Genomic DNA, 17,153 nt, shown 5'->3' with positions numbered 1-17,153 from the left:
AGTGACGTGGGGAGACATTGGAGTGATCAGTGGAATTTGTCTACTGCACATTGAATTGTAAGAGAATAACATTCCCATTTTACAGATGGAAGATCTGAGGCGTAGCATAGACCGAATGTGGTGGTCACAATTCAAATAGCAGCAGAGCTGTGGTCTCCCAGGTCTGGCAGAGCAGTGCAGTATTGTGACCTGAGACCAACCATCCCGGCCAAGCAGTGGCTCGGGGAGTGCTCCAGGCCGTTTAGTGAATGAGGAGTGGAGCAAGCAGCCAGTCATCATGTGATTGAATTGGGGAGCTAAAAAAGATCATCAGTTGCCTGAAGGTGCCTGATAAATGCTTCCCTTCTCGAAGGAAATGAGTGGCTGTGAAACAGTAACTACCAAAGGGTGTTTACAGTCCTTTTTTCGTCTCCCCTTCTCCATTTGCTTATGTCCTTTGTCACCTGTGCCGAAATCTAATTTTCCATTCCTTACTTTACGTATCTTCAGTCTGGTAGGTGTTTTTTTTTAAACAATGTTTGCATTTGGTCATCTTTTTCATTAGTGAATCTAACAAGGGTTTGGCTTACACCTTCCGGTCCCGTGTAAAGGAGTTCACGGGCCCTGTGCTTGAGCTGGCTGATGCTGTAAAGCCGGGACCCAGACGGGAGGCGAGCAGGCACAGAGCAGCAAACTCTGATCACGGTTTGACTGATGCCACTGGAATCCCCATTGAAGTTCACAGGATCTGTGGGCCAAGAGATGGCTCCTGTTGAATCCAGCCTGTTTGGCTGATACGGTGAGATAGCAAGAGACAGTCCTGACATTTAAAGAAAATACAGATGTTTATGGATGTGTAGCTTCTCTGGGAGCATGACAGTGGCAGAAGACAGCAGTGTGTGGCCTGCTGGGCAAAAATCAGTCTAGATGATTGCGTGGTCTTGGTGTTCAAATGCATAAGCCATGTGTGTGGCAGAGTAGGACGCAGTGAATGGAGTCTCTGGGAGATGTGCTTGCGAATTCAGGTGGGTGAATCCCATGAATTAATTCAGAAACATTAAAAATACCACAAAATCCATGAAAAGAATAAGGATAAAAGCGAAAAGTACATAGAGAGTCTCTAATTACATTTAGGTTAACCATGGGATGTGGTTCCATTGGCTACATCAAGGCCTGCTTCAAGATGGGTGCAGTTCAGTAGAACAAGAAGTGCACACCCATGAGTCCAAGAAAAAGAGAGGTGAAGAGAAGAGAGGAGGAATTAGCAGGGTTGCAGCACAGTGGAAGTGAAGTTGGACCCTCCTACCCACATGAAACAGGAGAGAAATGGAAGCAGCTGCTCTTGGGCTGGGCTGGCATCACGGCTGGCACTTTTGGGTGGCTGTAGGCTGGTATGGCTGGGCTGGCCAGCCCATGGCAGAGAAGGGCTGGGAAGGAGAAGCTGCCTGACACTTTGATGGAGGTGAAGGGAACACAAAGGACTTTCAGAAAGAGCCAAGGTGCCTCAATTCCATTGACTGAGCAGTAAAACTGCTCCCTTGGGGAGGAGGCAATGAGCTTGCTCCTGCCAACCACCAAGAATGGTGCCTTGGAGCCCTTCAGCGTTGGAAATGAGAGAAACCCATACAGACCCACCAAAATCATGTCCACCGGAAAGATGGAACCAGCCAAAAGGGTTTTTTGGGACAGGGACTTTATGGGTGCACTTTAAAAAACAGTAGCTGCCCTGGTGAAGATCCATAAAGTTAAATTTGAACTTTTTGCATACAAAGCAATAGTTTATTTGCCTAACCTGAGCAAGTGCTGCACACCTGCACTCTGGAGTGGGCATAGCTGTGTACCAATGCTTTATGGGTGCCCTGGGGGGCAAATCATTGTTTTTCAAATATTACTAGGCACTATAATTGCAAGGGATTATGCCTGAGCAAAATCAATAATTATTTAAAGAAACAACTCATAGCCTGCAAATGCAAATTTTGTTTTTTTAAGGGAGAGCACGGAAGAGTGGTGATGCCAATTAGTTGTTTGGAAGAAAGTTGTTCCCATTGTGGATCACAGAAATTAAAGACTGAAAGATTTGTGAGGTCATCTAGTCCATGTAGGCTAATGCAGGATTTTCCCCTGCAGCGTATGCTCCTGTCCTTCGTAGAGTCCACTTTCTAAAGGCTCTGTGATGTGCTTATAAAGGTGTCCATGCTGAGAAGCGTTTCTTAGTAAGTGCTGTGATTTGCATTTAGAGTTAGAAATTTTAATTAAAATTTGAGCTCCTAAGCCACCTGCTGAGGCCTGCAGTCTTCAGAGGAACTTTCCCAGTTAAGAACGAAACATTTTCTTTAAATACTAAACAGTTGTATGCTTCTTTTGACTATTAATGTGGCAATAAAGTGAAATCAGTTGATACAGTCCAGCATGCAGCCCCTATACAATGGGGGGTCACTTTGTGGCAAGGTAATTACCAGCATGTTGAAGGTAATGAACAATGTTGTTTTCACCTAGTGAACATAGTTTAAAGAAGGCAGAAAGTACTTTTAAAAGGGCAAAAGCAGGATTTTTAAAAATTTATCCCCCAACACACAAAGAAAAGCTTTCTAGGCAAGGGTGCACCCAACTGATTTTCAGTGAGTCTCTTCAAGAGCTCTAATTTCTGAAGAATCTTTTTTGTGTCCATTAAGTGTCTCTCATTTCACCCTTTATTAGGTGGTTGGTTTACCTGAGTCTGTGTTTACGGTTGTCTATATCTATATTATTACACCATATTCCTGACAAAACTATTGAAACTAGATCTCTTGATGAGGATTTATAGAAATACTGGCTAATATGCATGTCTTTCAAGGAATTTTATGCTGCTTTTTGGCTTTTCATCCAAACAGTGTAGAATTTGATACTGCACAGACAGGACTGGTCCAAGATTTCTTTTCCAAAATCATTTTTGAAAGAGAACTGGGTTTTCAGCTGAACACTTTTTATTAGGCAAATATTTTATGTTCTGTAGAAGACTTGGATTTCAGTGTCATGCTTGCCCCCCTTCCCCCGAAATTAATTCCCCTGTTTACAAAACATATTCACAAAATACCAAATATGTCGCTATTTGAGTTTCCACTAAAAAATAACATTTTATTTGTAGATATTCATAAGCTATGCTGAGATTTGCAAACACACCTGGATGTAAATCAGAGAAATATTTAGATGGTGGTCAGTAGTTTGGGTCCAGGACAGCCTGTGTAAATCAAAAGTGTAACCATCTGTTTGAATGAGGATTTACATGAGGAAGGCCGGTAGTCTCTCTTCCTTGGAGCTAGTATACATCAGGAACAGATAAAAACTGAAAGAATCTTTTTTTTAATTTTCTAAAAATTATTTTAATTATTTATTTTTATGTCTTCCTCACTCGATTTTCATTCCTGTGTGATTTGCTTCTGAACAGAACATGTGTTGTCATTCTCCAAGACAAGTCCCTCCTGCCTTCTAGGTACTTGTTTCATTTCAGACTTACCAGCTCTGTTTTGAAAAAAAGCCTGACTACATCCTGTTTATCTGGTCCATGTTGCAGCCCAGCTCAAGAGAGCATCTTCATTGAGTGAAATGAGAGGTTCCTCACCAATATGAAACCTTCTGCTGGAAAATTTGTATGAAAATTACGAAGTGTTGCAGCAAAAGTTGAAGCATTTGGGATGTTCTGAAGGTTTCTAGCCTCAGACTGTAATGGAAGCAGGGTAAATGCGAGGTGTTATTCTTCACTGTGAACAGTAGGAGATGCTGCTTCCAGTGTGCAGATAGGATCCTTTGTAGGTGAGAAGAGCTCTGGCTTCTGGTACCTTGAACACCTAAAACATGAGTTCTGTCAAGGCCTGACACAGTCTGAAGGAGACAAAGGCTGTATCTATACCATGGAATTCAGGAGTACTTCCCAAGACTTCACTTGGGCTGCATCCAGCTTGGGATGCAACACAGGTGTGTGTCAGTCTTCATGGAAAGGCACACTCCAGCCAGGACCCTGCCGTGGTGACGCGGGGTGCGTGGAGGGTGGCAGGGCGTACAGCTGCTGCGCAGTACAGATGTCACAGGAGAGGGCTTTGTGCCAGCTCTGGTTTCACACCGACAGATTACAAACTGATGTTACTGGCAAGCTGACGTTCCTAAATTCTGTTTGGATGGGAAAAGAGGGGTTACTCCACTTGTGAGCAGCCAGAGGATCTCTCCACTCTGTGTCTTTGTGCTAGAAGAGGAGCTGGTAGTAGGGCAGCCTGCAAATTGTTCTCCCAAGTGACCGTGCACTTTGAAATTGAGCAAGCACCCGTTGCATTCATCCCTGATGCTCCTCTTTCTGGCTGGGAAAGCCCATGAGGCCGTGTTCCTCAGCAGGGTACACCCCGCGCTTCACGTGAGGCTTTTGCCCAAGGACATTTCCAATTAATCTTTGTCTCTAGAGCCCATCCACCAGTTCTCTCGGTTCTCTCAGTTTTATGACGTCTGCATCTGTCAGTCATGAAGAGTTGAAGGCATTTCTTTCTGCCGAGCCTCCATGGCCAGCGGCTCCACTCATTGTCTGTGAAGAGCTGCTCCATCTCTGGGAACAACCTGAGCAACTTAGCAATGATCATCCTCATGAGCACATGGCTGTGCTTGGAATACGATGTGAGCTTCCTTCAGTAGCAGCTAACGTTTTGGATAATAAATACTCAAAGCTACGTGATGCGCAGACCACTCCAAGCAGGCAGCAAGTAACAGCATTCTTCTGCTGCTCTCAGCTCAAAAGGATGGAGAGAATAGCATCAGAAACATTTCTTATTCCTAATAAATAAGAGTTGACTAGGTAGCACTAACAGGTAGAGTTCTCGGCCAACACGTAGCTGACATAAAGGATAGGTACTGAATGCTGCTGTGCTCCAGAAATCTGCAGTAACTCATGTGGCATTACCTCTCCTCTGGTCCTGATGTTGGCAGGAGTATGCCAGTATCAGTGCCAGGCCAACCCACCAGTCCTGCCTGCCTCTTCTCTTGACTGCAGCCTGTTTCTGTGGTCCAGAGCACAGAACTGTAATTAAGCCAACTGGTTATTCTGAAATAGGCTTGTTGAAAATAAAATGGTAACCTGTTGCTGGCTTAGGAGTATGTTACAGAAGGGAAAATTCAGCATAAAAACATTGCTTTGTCAAGTTCTGTGGATGGTTTACGTTTCTTTCTCTCCCTGTCTCTCCAGGCCTACTGGAAAAAGATGAATCAGCTTTTGCAAACCTTGAATCAGAAACTTGCAACCCTCAGCCATGGGCAAGAAGGGATTGTCAAGATCAGTGCTGCTGTCTCCGATAAACTGGTTGCCTTTAAAAGTAAACCTCCATCAATTCAGAGAGAAATCCTGAGCGTCTGCAGTGACCCCTACACTCTGGCTCAGCAGCTGACACATGTGGAACTGGTAAGTGGGAATGGTTCCCAACTTCTGCAGTCGTAGATGTTATTTTAAGCCATCAGCTGCTAAGTATTCCAGACACAACTGAAAAATGTCTGCACTGCTGCAGCACATCCCGTGCTGTATCAGCACTGCAGCAGGAGGCAGGGTTTGACAGGTTAAGAGACGCTTGGGAAGCAAGCTATATATCAGTGTTCCTGTGCATCTTGGGGTGGGTCACTTTACCTTTCCAGCCTGCTTTTTTGTGAAGTGCGAGTCATAGTCACAGGAAGGTCGAGGTGTTCCTACTTCTGTAAGGTGCTCTGAGCCCCACAACCTGACGGTGCTGTTGAAATGGCTGGTTGTTAGCCCTTCTATTAATCTGGAAGAAATTTTAACACTTGAAGCCTGTTCCTACAGATGCGCAAAGCGTCTGAGTTGTCGGATGTATTTTTCATTCTGCCCTTTGGGACTGTGCATGGACGTACAAGGGTGTGCAAATCCCCCCCACACAAAGTCCTGCTGTTTCCCTCCGTGGACTGCAGTTCACTCTCAGGCTTTTGATGGTAATCGCTCCATCTGCAGTACCAAGATGTTGGACAGACTGTTGTGTTGCACACCCTTCTCCCAGGGTCAGGTCCTCCGCTTGGACCTCCTGGATGTTCACAGAAGAACATAAAACATTGCTGCCATCTGCAGATCTCTTGATGCTGTAATGATTCCCTGCTGCCTGTCCTCCTGTAGACAGTGTTCATCCTTGAGAGGAAAGCTGGAAAAACAAACCATGAAATGGACTGTGCATTGGAGTGCATATCATGGAATTAGCCTTGGGAGTTCTGAAGGTATTGATATTCTGTTTGTCAAGAAGTGGAATAGTTCAGAAACCCCAAATTTAGGATGATCTCACCTTGGTTAGTTTTCAGAATATGCAACTTCAGTTCTGCTTTATCTAACTTAAGCCAGAGAGTAGAAGTCCTTTTGCCTGGAGTTTTTTTTCTTGCTTTTCTTTTCCTCCACAGTACAACTGTCTTCCAAGGGGAGACTCCTTGTAACTAGTACACAGCTGCACTTTTAAAACTTATGCAGCTAGATTTTTTGTTCCACTTACTGTAGTCAATCTACCTTCTCTTTCACTTACTGCATGCGCTACACCAGCTACTCTGCACTGAAAGTGTCTGAAGCTTATTTGTTAGTAAGAATTATTTGCTGTTTATTTAATAATAGTCATTTTCTAGTAAGAGTCCAGTACAGCTATCAGTGGCAAAGTGAGAAGCCGAGAGAAAGAGCGTGGGAGTAGCCGTAAAGTTTTCACTTCAGCAAAACTACTGTTAATTTTATTGTTGCTTGAGTGTTCTAAGTTTGGGCTGTAGGAATTCCAGAATATCTCCTCTGAAATCGTGGGCTGGATGAGTGGTCAGTGAAGTGGATAGAGAACTGGCTGAATGGCAGAACTCAGAGGGTTGTCATCAGCGGCGCTGAGTCTAGTTGGAGGCTGGTGACAAGTGGTGTCCCTCAGGGGTCAGTACTGGGCCCAGTCTTGTTTAACTTCTTCATCAACGACCTGGATGAAGAGTTAGAATGTACCCTCAGCAAGTTTGCTGACGACACCAAACTGGGAGGTGTGGTAGATACACCAGAAGGCTGTGCTGCCATTCAGCGTGACCTGGATAGGCTGGAGAGCTGGGCAGAGAGGAACCTGATGAGGTTCAACAAGGGCAAGTGCAGGGTCCTGCACCTGGGGAGGAACAACCTCATGCACCAGTACAGGCTTGGGGTGGACCTGCTGGAGAGCAGCTCTGCGGAGAGGGACCTGGGTGTCCTGGTGGACGACAGGTTAACTATGAGCCAGCAGTGTGCCCTGGCTGCCAAGAAGGCCAATGGGATCCTGGGGTGCATCAAGAAGAGTGTGGCCAGCAGGACAAGGGAGGTTCTCCTTCCCCTCTACACTGCCCTGGTGAGGCCTCATCTGGAGTACTGTGTCCAGTTCTGGGCTCCCCAGTTCAAGAAGGATGAAGAGCTACTGGAGAGAGTCCAGCGGAGGGCTACAAGGATGGTGAGGGGACTGGAGCATCTCCCCTACGAGGAGAGGTTGAGGGAACTGGGCTTGTTCAGCCTGAAGAAGAGAAGGCTGCGAGGGGACCTTATAAATGCCTACAAATATCTGAAGGGTGGGGGTCAGGAGGATGGGGCCAAGCTCTTTTCAGTGGTGCCCAGTGACAGGACAAGGGGCAATGGGCACAAACTGAGGCACAGGAAGTTCCGTCTGAACATGAGGAGGAACTTCTTCCCTCTGAGGGTGACGGAGCACTGGAACAGGCTGCCCAGGGAGGTTGTGGAGTCTCCTTCTCTGGAGATATTCAAGACCCGCCTGGACAAGGTCCTGTGCAGCCTGCTGTAGGTGACCCTGCTTCGGCGGGGGGGTTGGACTAGATGACCCACAGAGGTCCCTTCCAACCCCTACTATTCTGTGATTCTGTGAAATACCTTTGTGGCCTACAATAAATATTTTTTTCTAATAAAGACGTTTAAGGGAATTGAAAAACCTAATAAGAGGGCCCAGTGGTGTGGCTGGAACTGCCAGGTTTGTTCAGGAGCTGGTGGAGACGGTTTGTTCTTTACCGAGAGAGATCTGAATGCTTTATTTACTCTTGTTTTGGGTAGTGCCTGGGACACTCTACAGTGGAAGCAATGCCTTTAATGGAAGCACGGGCATCTTCAATGCCTGCCTTCCTCAGTGGCACAGAACCAGCACCTCAGGGCATCACCTGAGCTTCACGGGGTAGGGAGGTAGGGTCAGAGCAGAGTATGTGCGGATGAGCAACGGATTGCTATGGTTACCGATCGCAGCATTGCTGCTGTTTTAACAGCTGGGAAACAAGGCTATTGAGAAATGCTGGACCACAGCAGGTCTGTGGCAGCGCCAAGCACAGAACTGAGGTCTGCTGGCTCCCAGCTGGGGCCTTTTGCATCCAACACCTTTCTCTCTGCACAGTGGAAAGGGCTCTTACTGTGCCTTGTCAGTAATGAGACATATTTATTCTCATTTTCTTCTTTCTGCTGAAATAACTCTAATTGTTCTTATGAATTTTAATGTCTGGTGCTAGTTGGCTGTCTACCAGTTCAGTAACACCATTCAGAGCTGAAAGATAACGGGGATGTCGTACCAAGAGAAACAGAAGACATTCTGGGGTGCTTTCTTATTTCTTCCTCTCTCTCTTTTTTTCCCCCCCTTCTAATAGGAAAGGCTAAGTCACATTGGACCTGAGGAGTTCGTGCAGGCATTTGTACATAAAGACCCCCTGGATGGCACCAAGGTATGGTTTGTCCGCATGCAAAGTGTCTCCTGCGATCACTGTTTGTTGTAGATGAACTGATGTGATGAGACCCATACGAGCAGGGCCTGGGGCACGTGGTGAACATGGCCAGGCCAACCGATGACCTATATTCTCACAGCAAGGGGGGGTCATTGCCATTCCTTCCTGGTGGAGTACGTCCTAGCCTGAGACTGCCCAGCACCCTGATGTTCTGCTTTTTGGCTTGTTCCTCCTAACCTGCTTTGACCAGGGCAGGTGGCTTGTGGCTGTACACAACCAGCGAATGTCTGGTCCCAGCGTTGAAGGCGTAAAGGCTCTGGATGTGATGTCATGCCCATAGTGTGTGCCCAGACACCACAGTAATGAGTCAGTGCGTCATGAATCAACATTCTCTTCTCCTTCTCCACAATAGCTTTTAACCCAAAGCACCGCAGGGAATGGAGTGCCTGATCAGGGCTTCATCCAAAGTCTGTGGAAGCCAGTTGGAGTCTTTCCACCGATTCCAGTGGGGTTTGAAGCAGCACTTCAGGGAGTGCCTCAATAAGTAGAGAGACTTCCTGGCTGGAGAGGGGGAGTCGGAGATTTCACATACTGCCAGAAAAGAAAGAGGGTGGAAAATTCTTCCCCAGAACAGCATATGGGCTCCCACTGAGATCACAAATCAATGGCAGGATTTTGTCACTGGATGCTGAACATAACAGGAAGACTTCTGTATAGAGTGGTGCCCAAAGAGCACCAGAATAGCTTGTAATGGTGAAAAGGTGGCTGGATGGATGGACAGGTGGACGGGTGAATAAAAAGTGCAACACTGGGCTCTTTCCTTCTCTTACTGGAATTCTGGAGATTCTGCAGCTGGTTTCAGAGAGAGGGGATTGAGCGAGGTGGTGTTTCAAGTATTCTGAGCGTTGATTGCATCCTTTAGGAAGGAACCCCAAGATAGCAGAGATGTATCAGAAACGTGAAATACCAAACCAGCCACAGTGAGATTTCAGCAACCTGCTGCAAACATGAGGGACAAGACTGAAAATGAACAGTCGTCATATCTGTTGTGAAGTAAAATGAAAGCGATCAAATGAGGGCACTAAATTTGAGTGAATTTTGGAAGAGTGGGAGGGAGGCAGCAGTGAGTGAAATCAAATTGCATAAAGCCATAGAGGGGAAGGGGTGCTAAGAGGAAGAAGGAAGTGTTCAGTAATAAACGAATGTATTCATGACACCTGTAGCTGCATCTGGAATTTCAAATGCAGGGCCAGCACGGAATACCAAGATGTGAGGAGAAGTTGAGGTTACAAGGTAAGCATAAGGAAACATCAGCTGAGGTGGACAGAAAGGATAGGGGTGGGATGGGAGATCCGAGCAAATCATCTTGACAGACTATGGCAAGCTATTTGACAGTTTTGCATGTTCTTCAAATGCCAGTCTGAACACTGAGGTGCTGCCCAGTAACAGTTCTGTGACTTCAGTGAAGTGCATAATAACAGAGAAAATAACAGGCGCAAGCCAAGGATGCGCTCCTGCATTGCCTTTTACGTTCAAGGCAATGACTTCCCCCAGGAGGATCTACTTAGTTAAACTGCCATAAAATTTTTGCACAAGACATGGCAGTAACAAATTATTTGTCTTCAAGTCAGCAAGGCTGATGAAAGTAGTTAGTGTGCAACTTTCCTGCCCCCTTTCCCTGGGCTGACCAGAGGTCCCAGCCATGAGGGTGGGAGAGCTTCCGCACCAGGTAAGGTATAGCCGAGGGATTGTGTGGGACCTGGCAGAACATTGTACACAGCAGCACAAACCTTACGTGGAGTGACATACTATTGCCTGACCCATGGAGACCACCCCTGTTAACCACAGGGAATTGGCTCTGGTGTGAATTCCCTCCAGCTGGAGATCGTACTGAACATCTTTCTTGCATGAGGGCTTCAAAAGGCTTCACTGGCAAATGTTTGTCAAGCACTTTGAGCTGCAGATGGAAGATGCTAGGGAGGTGCTAAATATTGTTGCCATTTATAAAGCTTAACCTTTAAAAAGCAGTCTGTTTCAACTTTAACTATTGCACATTTTTCACAAGCTTTTGGTATTAGCTATGGTTCTTATGCCCTGGCACAGGACAGCAGTGTTGAGATGGAAATACCATATTCAGAACAAAACCTAGGTTTCGTGTACTTTTTGCTATAACAGTGAACAAGAAATACCACAGAGCACATGAAACCCAACTGCTATGGGTAGATTGGGGCTGCTTTCGGTTTTCCGTTGTTTTGTTTGATATTTACAGGCTGCTTGTTGACATGTACTTTTGAGATGCTTTTGAAGTATTTTTTTAATTGTATCTGTGGTCTACTCATAAAGTGGCTAGGAATTTCAGGCTTGTTAAGGTTTGCTCCATTGCATGGTACTGTGATTTCTCTTTCTAAACACACCTGTATACAGAATCACAGATGAATATTTTCTTTCTTTGTATTACCTTGGCAATCGTGTTGAGCCCCGTTTCTTAAAGGGTGTTAGTCACTTGTTGAAGTTGTGTAATATGGGTAATCCCATTGACATTAATGGATCTGTGTTTACGCATTGTGCTTTTCTTCTTAGTGGCATGTATTTATGGTAGCTCTGGGAAATGGTCATCTTAATAAAACAAAAAATCACTATTCTCTGATACCCTCTAGTGGATGTTAATGAATGTTCAACTAAATCACGTGAACTCTAGAGGGGGGGTGTCCTAGATGGACAGTCTAAGAATTTAGGGCTGGGAAAAGGACTTGAATTCTTATAATCCCAAGCAACATCTTCAGGCTGTGTGAACTGAAGTCAAATTATCTGTTGATGTCAAAGGAACCAGAAGAGTTCAGCCAAATATCTGCTCCCACAGCCTGTATCCGTTATGGGAATTTATGTGAAGTTTCATATAAAAAAGTGAACAAAGTGCTTCTTGTAATGGCTCATATCGATGAAGTACCTCTGGTTTGTAAGTGACCTGTTCAAGAGCAGCCATCGAGACAGAGCTGGTCGCTAGAGAGCCTGTCATCCTGAAAACTCAATAAGGGAAGTATTTTTTTCCATAAAGAGGCAACTAGAACTGTGTTTTCTCTTGCTTGTCTCTTGTTCACTTCACTAAATTACAGTCTCTGCACTCTGGAGAAGGGCCATAGGTGATTGCATTTACTAGAGTGAAGGAAGTCCCGGAATCAAAGGCACAGGCTGAGTGTGCTGTGGAAGACTCTCCTTGTCTTGTCTTTTCCTGCGTTATTGTCGTTGCTTTTTGAATCCCGCAGTGCCCCGGCTGTTGATATCCCCGTGAACGAGGGTCAGTGCAGACTGTGTCAGTGAACACTTGCTGCAGGCAAAAGGGGGCTGTTTTCTACACGCTGTGTGAGTCGTGCAGTGTGACACACTCAGCTGGACCCTGCGCGTCTGCCAGCCACCCGCCGACCGCTGCCTTTTCGAAAGGGGCCCTTGATGCACAGTCTGCCACCTGCATGAGAGATGTGGCCAGTAATTACCTTTGTGTGGTATTTATCTTAGCAATCAGGCAGCTAACTGAAACACAGTTATAGGTCCTTCTGTGCTTTTTTCGCCCCAGACTTGTTTCAGTGAACAGAAGAAGACGAGTAACCTTGAGGCCTATGTGAAATGGTTCAACAGACTCTGCTATCTTGTCGCAACAGAAATTTGCATGGTAAGTGGAAAGTGTGTGCCGTGTTTTAATACATGCCTGCAGTACCAGTTTGATATTTTGCATTCATAAGCAAACCTGGGGATTTATTTCTTATGACCCAGCTAAGCATCTGATGGTAAGTTTTAATAATATTACACTCGCAGAAGCGACCTGATAAATGACAAACACATTGCAAAACCGAGCTGGCGACACACGGGGGATGCACTGTTCTCTTGATGTAGCAGGAGCAGAGTGTGGAATAATGAACCCTGCAGGGAGGAAGAGAGGAAAAAAATGCCTTGAATTATCCTGTGAGATTTCTGCTGGAAAAGATTCTAGTGGAGCAGTATTTGTTATCTGTCATCCTAAAGCTCTGTTGCGCTTGTGAATTCGCATGGCGCGGCTCTTTGTCCTGCTGCCCGTTACCGTAGCTGTGATCAGTGTTTTTTTAACTTGGCAGTGGTTTTACTTTAACTTGTCCCCATTAAAATGAGTGTTTTCCCCTTTGAAAAGGGTGTGGAAGGGAGGAATAGTAATAGTATACACAGCCTAGATATCCCGTGACTCAAAAGCATTACCACTTGAAGATCATCTTTGGAAAAGGTGGGGTGATTCCAGTCCAGTTAAAATGTGTTTTTAAAACGCAAGCTACCTTTTGGCCTGGCCATATTGCTGAAAGAGCCAGAAGAGGGGAAAGGGATTAATGCAGTGAAACAAAATCTTTCTGGGACAAAGGTGCTGCTGTTACACGGGTGTGAAATCCGGCCCCTAGGAAGGTCTGTGCTGATGTGCCCACTGATTTGAGGGGGGCCAGCAGGGAGCTGAGGCACCGCTTCAGGGCTGCTTGGGCTGCCTGGTCCAGCGCTGAGACGTGAACTGAGGCAAGCCTGGGAACTGCTCTGAGTGTCTCCTGTGTCGCTGCAGTGAAAGCTTTGGTTGTAGAGACTGTGGGTCACTAGCATCCACTGGATTGCTGGCACAGGGTTAGGGCCAGTGACTGACAGCAGATGACCCAAGCTGTGCGTGGGCCCCTGCTATGTATGTAAATACCCAAGATGCCCTCCACTTCTGCATATGCTTGTTACAGATGTTTATTTTAATTTGCAGCCTGCAAAAAAGAAACAGCGAGCACAAGTCATCGAATTCTTCATTGACGTAGCCCGAGAGTGCTTTAACATAGGGAACTTTAATTCGCTGATGGCAATCATTTGTAAGTACAGCTTCTAACCGGGTTTCTCTACCAGCTGTCGTGGAGGAAAGGGGGAACCTGACTCTTATCCATGGCTTTCTTTTCTTCTTTCTCACTCACAGCTGGAATGAACATGAGTCCAGTTTCCAGGCTAAAGAAGACATGGTCAAAAGTGAAAACAGCCAAATTTTTCATTCTTGAGGTAAAAAAAAAAAAGTCCTGTTACACTGCTTGAATTATATTCTGGATGATTTTTTTTTGTTTGTGTATTTTCACATTTTTATCCAGGGATGAGATGTTTGTAGACATGTCTCGCAGGCAGAGGGCCAGATCCTCACTGAAGTTTCCCAGGTGTAGTGATGAAGGTGTGAAGCTGCTGACACATAGAGGGGAATCAGAGCACTCAGATAAATAGGAGGAGGAAAAACCAAAAATATGAGCCTACATGCAAGCCATAGTGCTTCCACCAGTGCCAGTTTTGTTTGGCCACAGACACAATGCTGAGTGTAAAGTTCCCAAGCTGTACCTCGGATATCGAGTGAGCAAGGCCCAAGATTGGTTTTTGTATTGAGGATACCAGGATTTGGCATATATAAAATGTGCAGTCCTTGTTCTTCACATAAAAGCTCAGTAAGCTGTTACTAGAAAAATCAAAGGTACAAACAGCCATGATCTGTAGATCTCTCATTGTACTTGTGGTTCATGGGTTTCTGTGTGTATGTGGATTTTTGAAGACGTAGGCTAGGCTCTGCTCAGGGTTTGCTACAACCAGGAGTAAAATTGTCCTCAAAGGACCCAGGTCGCTTTCTAACCAATGTGTCTTCATTTGTGTATGTAGCACCAGATGGACCCTACCGGTAACTTCTATAACTACAGAACAGCATTGCGGGGGGCTGCTCACAGATCGCTCACCGCACACAGCAACAGGGAGAAGGTAGGTGTGGCCACATCTCACTTCTCTCCAAATGGGTGGTGCGTGTGGCTGCTGGGAGTCAGTGGCTCAGAGACTTGATGCAAACGCTCTGCTCCCTTCCGTGGGTCACCAGTGCAAGGCTCGTGCATTGCTAAATGCAATTGGAAATGTAAATCTGCAGCTGAAAGGAGTCTGAAATGGCTCACAGGGCTTTTGTGGATTTGCTCTTGGACATCGGGGAGCTAGAAAGGGCAGGACACACAGTATGGAGGACTTTGTTGCGAGCGTCTCTATAACCCTGGAAAATTCACTTTGGTTAAATTGATAAACCTGATAGAACAGGTATTCCAGACTAAAACGACTTTGATTTTGGCATGGAGCGTCAGCCTGGCAGGCCCAGGTGGAACTGGGCTTTTGTTACAACTGTGCCAGCCAGGCCTGTGTGCAGAGAAGCCCCTGTTGGGTAGTGTGTGATTTGAGACAGTGAGCAGAGGGCACAGCACTCTGAGGTGAGGTCGTTCCCATTTACGTTAGGGAAAGATGACTTAGCACAAGTCCTGCAAAGAAGCCTGGTCTGAATCCATTGCAGCAAATTTGGGGTGAAATTCTGTCCTCGCAAATTTTCATTTCATTTGGTTGTTGCTGCCATCTCAGTGAGCAAGAATTGAAGTATGTTGTCAGTGTTTGTGGCAGATACGCAGCTTTCTGAGATGTCACTGATGCTGCAAAAATCAGATTGACAAGATGTTAGTGCAGGATCCTCTTGTTTTGTGCCTCATTGTGTTTCTTGTTAATTTTCTTGTTTCTCCATTCCGTTCTCTTTTTTTTTTAAATGAAAGAGGGTTTGTTTTAACATTGCAATTGCACGTAGTCATAAATAGGTAATCTGTGCGCAGAGCATGGCTAAGGTAAAGTAGATACTGCATGAACAAGCACAATATGGAATTTAGTATTCATTCACTAGAGGAGCCAGGCCATATGCTAATCTCGCATCCCTGAAAATTTGATGTAAATCTGCTGAAGCTAATGGAATCTCACAGCATTTACAGTGAAATGAGATCAGCATCTGGTCACAGGCTGACTCAGCTGCAGTGGGAGTACGCCGAGCTGTTCTGAAAAGCACTTCTCTGTGCAAAGAAGAGATGATGGTTTTGGATGCTTGTGACTGGCAGAGAAATTCCTTTAACTCACACACCCCAGCGAGGACCTGTCAGTCTGAGATGCTTCTGCAGTTCTATTCTTCTGTGACCATCATATATATTCAAACACTTTGCTTTATTGTTTGACTTAATTTCCTGTAGACGTTAGCAATCTCTGTCATATCTCTACCCCTAGCTGGCTAAGACTGAGGGCAGAGAGGTTATTAGATTGAAACGAATCTATTTTACATAAGAAAAAGGCCATATTCTGTTTCCCTTGTGTAGTTACCATTAGTTCAAGAAAATTCTCAAGTGTATGCTAGCTACTCACACTGGGTATTTTACAGTGTCAGATACAACAGATCATGTAATTCTTGCTGTAGGAATTACGGAAATTTGTTTCTTTTTATAAGATATAGTTTATTTTAATGAGTTTGAATAAAATTAAAAGAACATGATCACTTTTTTGATAGAAAATGTTATGCTGCTTCTTGGCAAACTTGTAGCAGAGCTCACTCTGAAGAAAATTTTTATCTTCAAACTGAATTGTGCTTACAAGAGTTTGAGCTCCCAATCCCCTCCGCCCCTCTTCCCGACACGTGGCCACCCCAGAAGCACAGATGGAGGCTTCAGGCCTCAGTCCTTCTGCGTGAGAAGGGAGGTGCTCTGGAGGGAGCACGCTTTTTGCAGACCAACAGACTGAGCAGTGTCTCGCAGGAATTAAAGCTGCCCGCAGGCTCAGAGGAGCTAATATTTAACTGGCAACCTCACCAGAAAAATGGTTTTCTTCTCAGGGCTGGTGTCTTGGCTGCTGAGTTTTGAACAGCACTTGAACAGAAACACAGCTCAGGGGCTAAATTATACCCTCAGAGGGAGACAGGGTGAGCCAGTGACCTGGGGCACCTTCCCTCCTCCTGCCCTGTGTGCACATCTTGCCCGAATCCCCCGTGTGACACCGGCCCTCTGGCACAAAGAGCGCTGTCTGATTTCGCCACCCGCTCCATCCTCATCCTCAGGGTGCTCGTGCGAGACTGCTGCACGGGTTGTAGAAGGATCTCAGGGTACCCATGGAGCATCCCCTGGCCTCAGACCTCACTGTTCTAGTCCGGCCCTTCTCTCAGTGCATAAATGACGTGGTTATGACTACTCGTTCCTTCTTCAGGAGCAGGCTTGTAAAAAGCCACGGCGAGGCAGCTCTCAGAGCTGAGAGGCAATACAGCGGCAGAAATAAACCTGCCAAAGTGCAGGGGGAGAGAACTGCTAATGAAGAAGGGCTGGTGGTTTCATGCAGATTTCAGAGGAGTGTACTTGTTAGGAGCTCAGTCTGGTTTTATCTGTGCAGTCAGCTGACCTATGCCATCTCCAAAATTAAGTCGTTCTGCTGGGAAACCCTGCATTGTGCTAATGACATCTCTCTGGCTTTGAAACGTTGGGAGTATGTACAGCGTGGTACTGTGTGTTGTTGCTGCCTGATACTATGGAGGAAGAACATGTCTGGTCTCATTAGCTTTCTTCTTTCTGCAGGAGGCAATTGTCCTTCAGCATGTGGGTGGGTTGGATGGCACGGGGAGGGGGATCAAAAGGGAG

At 45.8% G+C, this 17,153-nt stretch overlaps 1 protein-coding gene across 2 annotated transcripts in view; it reads left to right on the top strand.

Annotated features, from left to right (window-relative positions):
• The window catches only part of RASGEF1C (RasGEF domain family member 1C), an 82,253-nt gene that overhangs the window by 50,698 nt on the left and 14,402 nt on the right, over positions 1 to 17,153 (top strand). For both annotated transcript variants that reach the window (XM_075441557.1, XM_075441556.1), the window contains exons 5-10: positions 5,180 to 5,392; positions 8,605 to 8,679; positions 12,251 to 12,346; positions 13,433 to 13,535; positions 13,637 to 13,716; positions 14,353 to 14,448. In XM_075441557.1, coding sequence (XP_075297672.1) covers positions 5,180 to 5,392; positions 8,605 to 8,679; positions 12,251 to 12,346; positions 13,433 to 13,535; positions 13,637 to 13,716; positions 14,353 to 14,448 — 663 coding nt within the window. The remainder of the gene's footprint in view (positions 1 to 5,179; positions 5,393 to 8,604; positions 8,680 to 12,250; positions 12,347 to 13,432; positions 13,536 to 13,636; positions 13,717 to 14,352; positions 14,449 to 17,153) is intronic.

The sequence above is a fragment of the Opisthocomus hoazin genome, chromosome 22 (assembly GCF_030867145.1).
Source record: "Opisthocomus hoazin isolate bOpiHoa1 chromosome 22, bOpiHoa1.hap1, whole genome shotgun sequence".
Classification (NCBI taxonomy): domain Eukaryota; kingdom Metazoa; phylum Chordata; class Aves; order Opisthocomiformes; family Opisthocomidae; genus Opisthocomus; species Opisthocomus hoazin.
The sequence above is the reverse complement of the archived record's forward strand: the minus strand, read 5'-3'. Positions and strand labels throughout refer to the sequence as shown.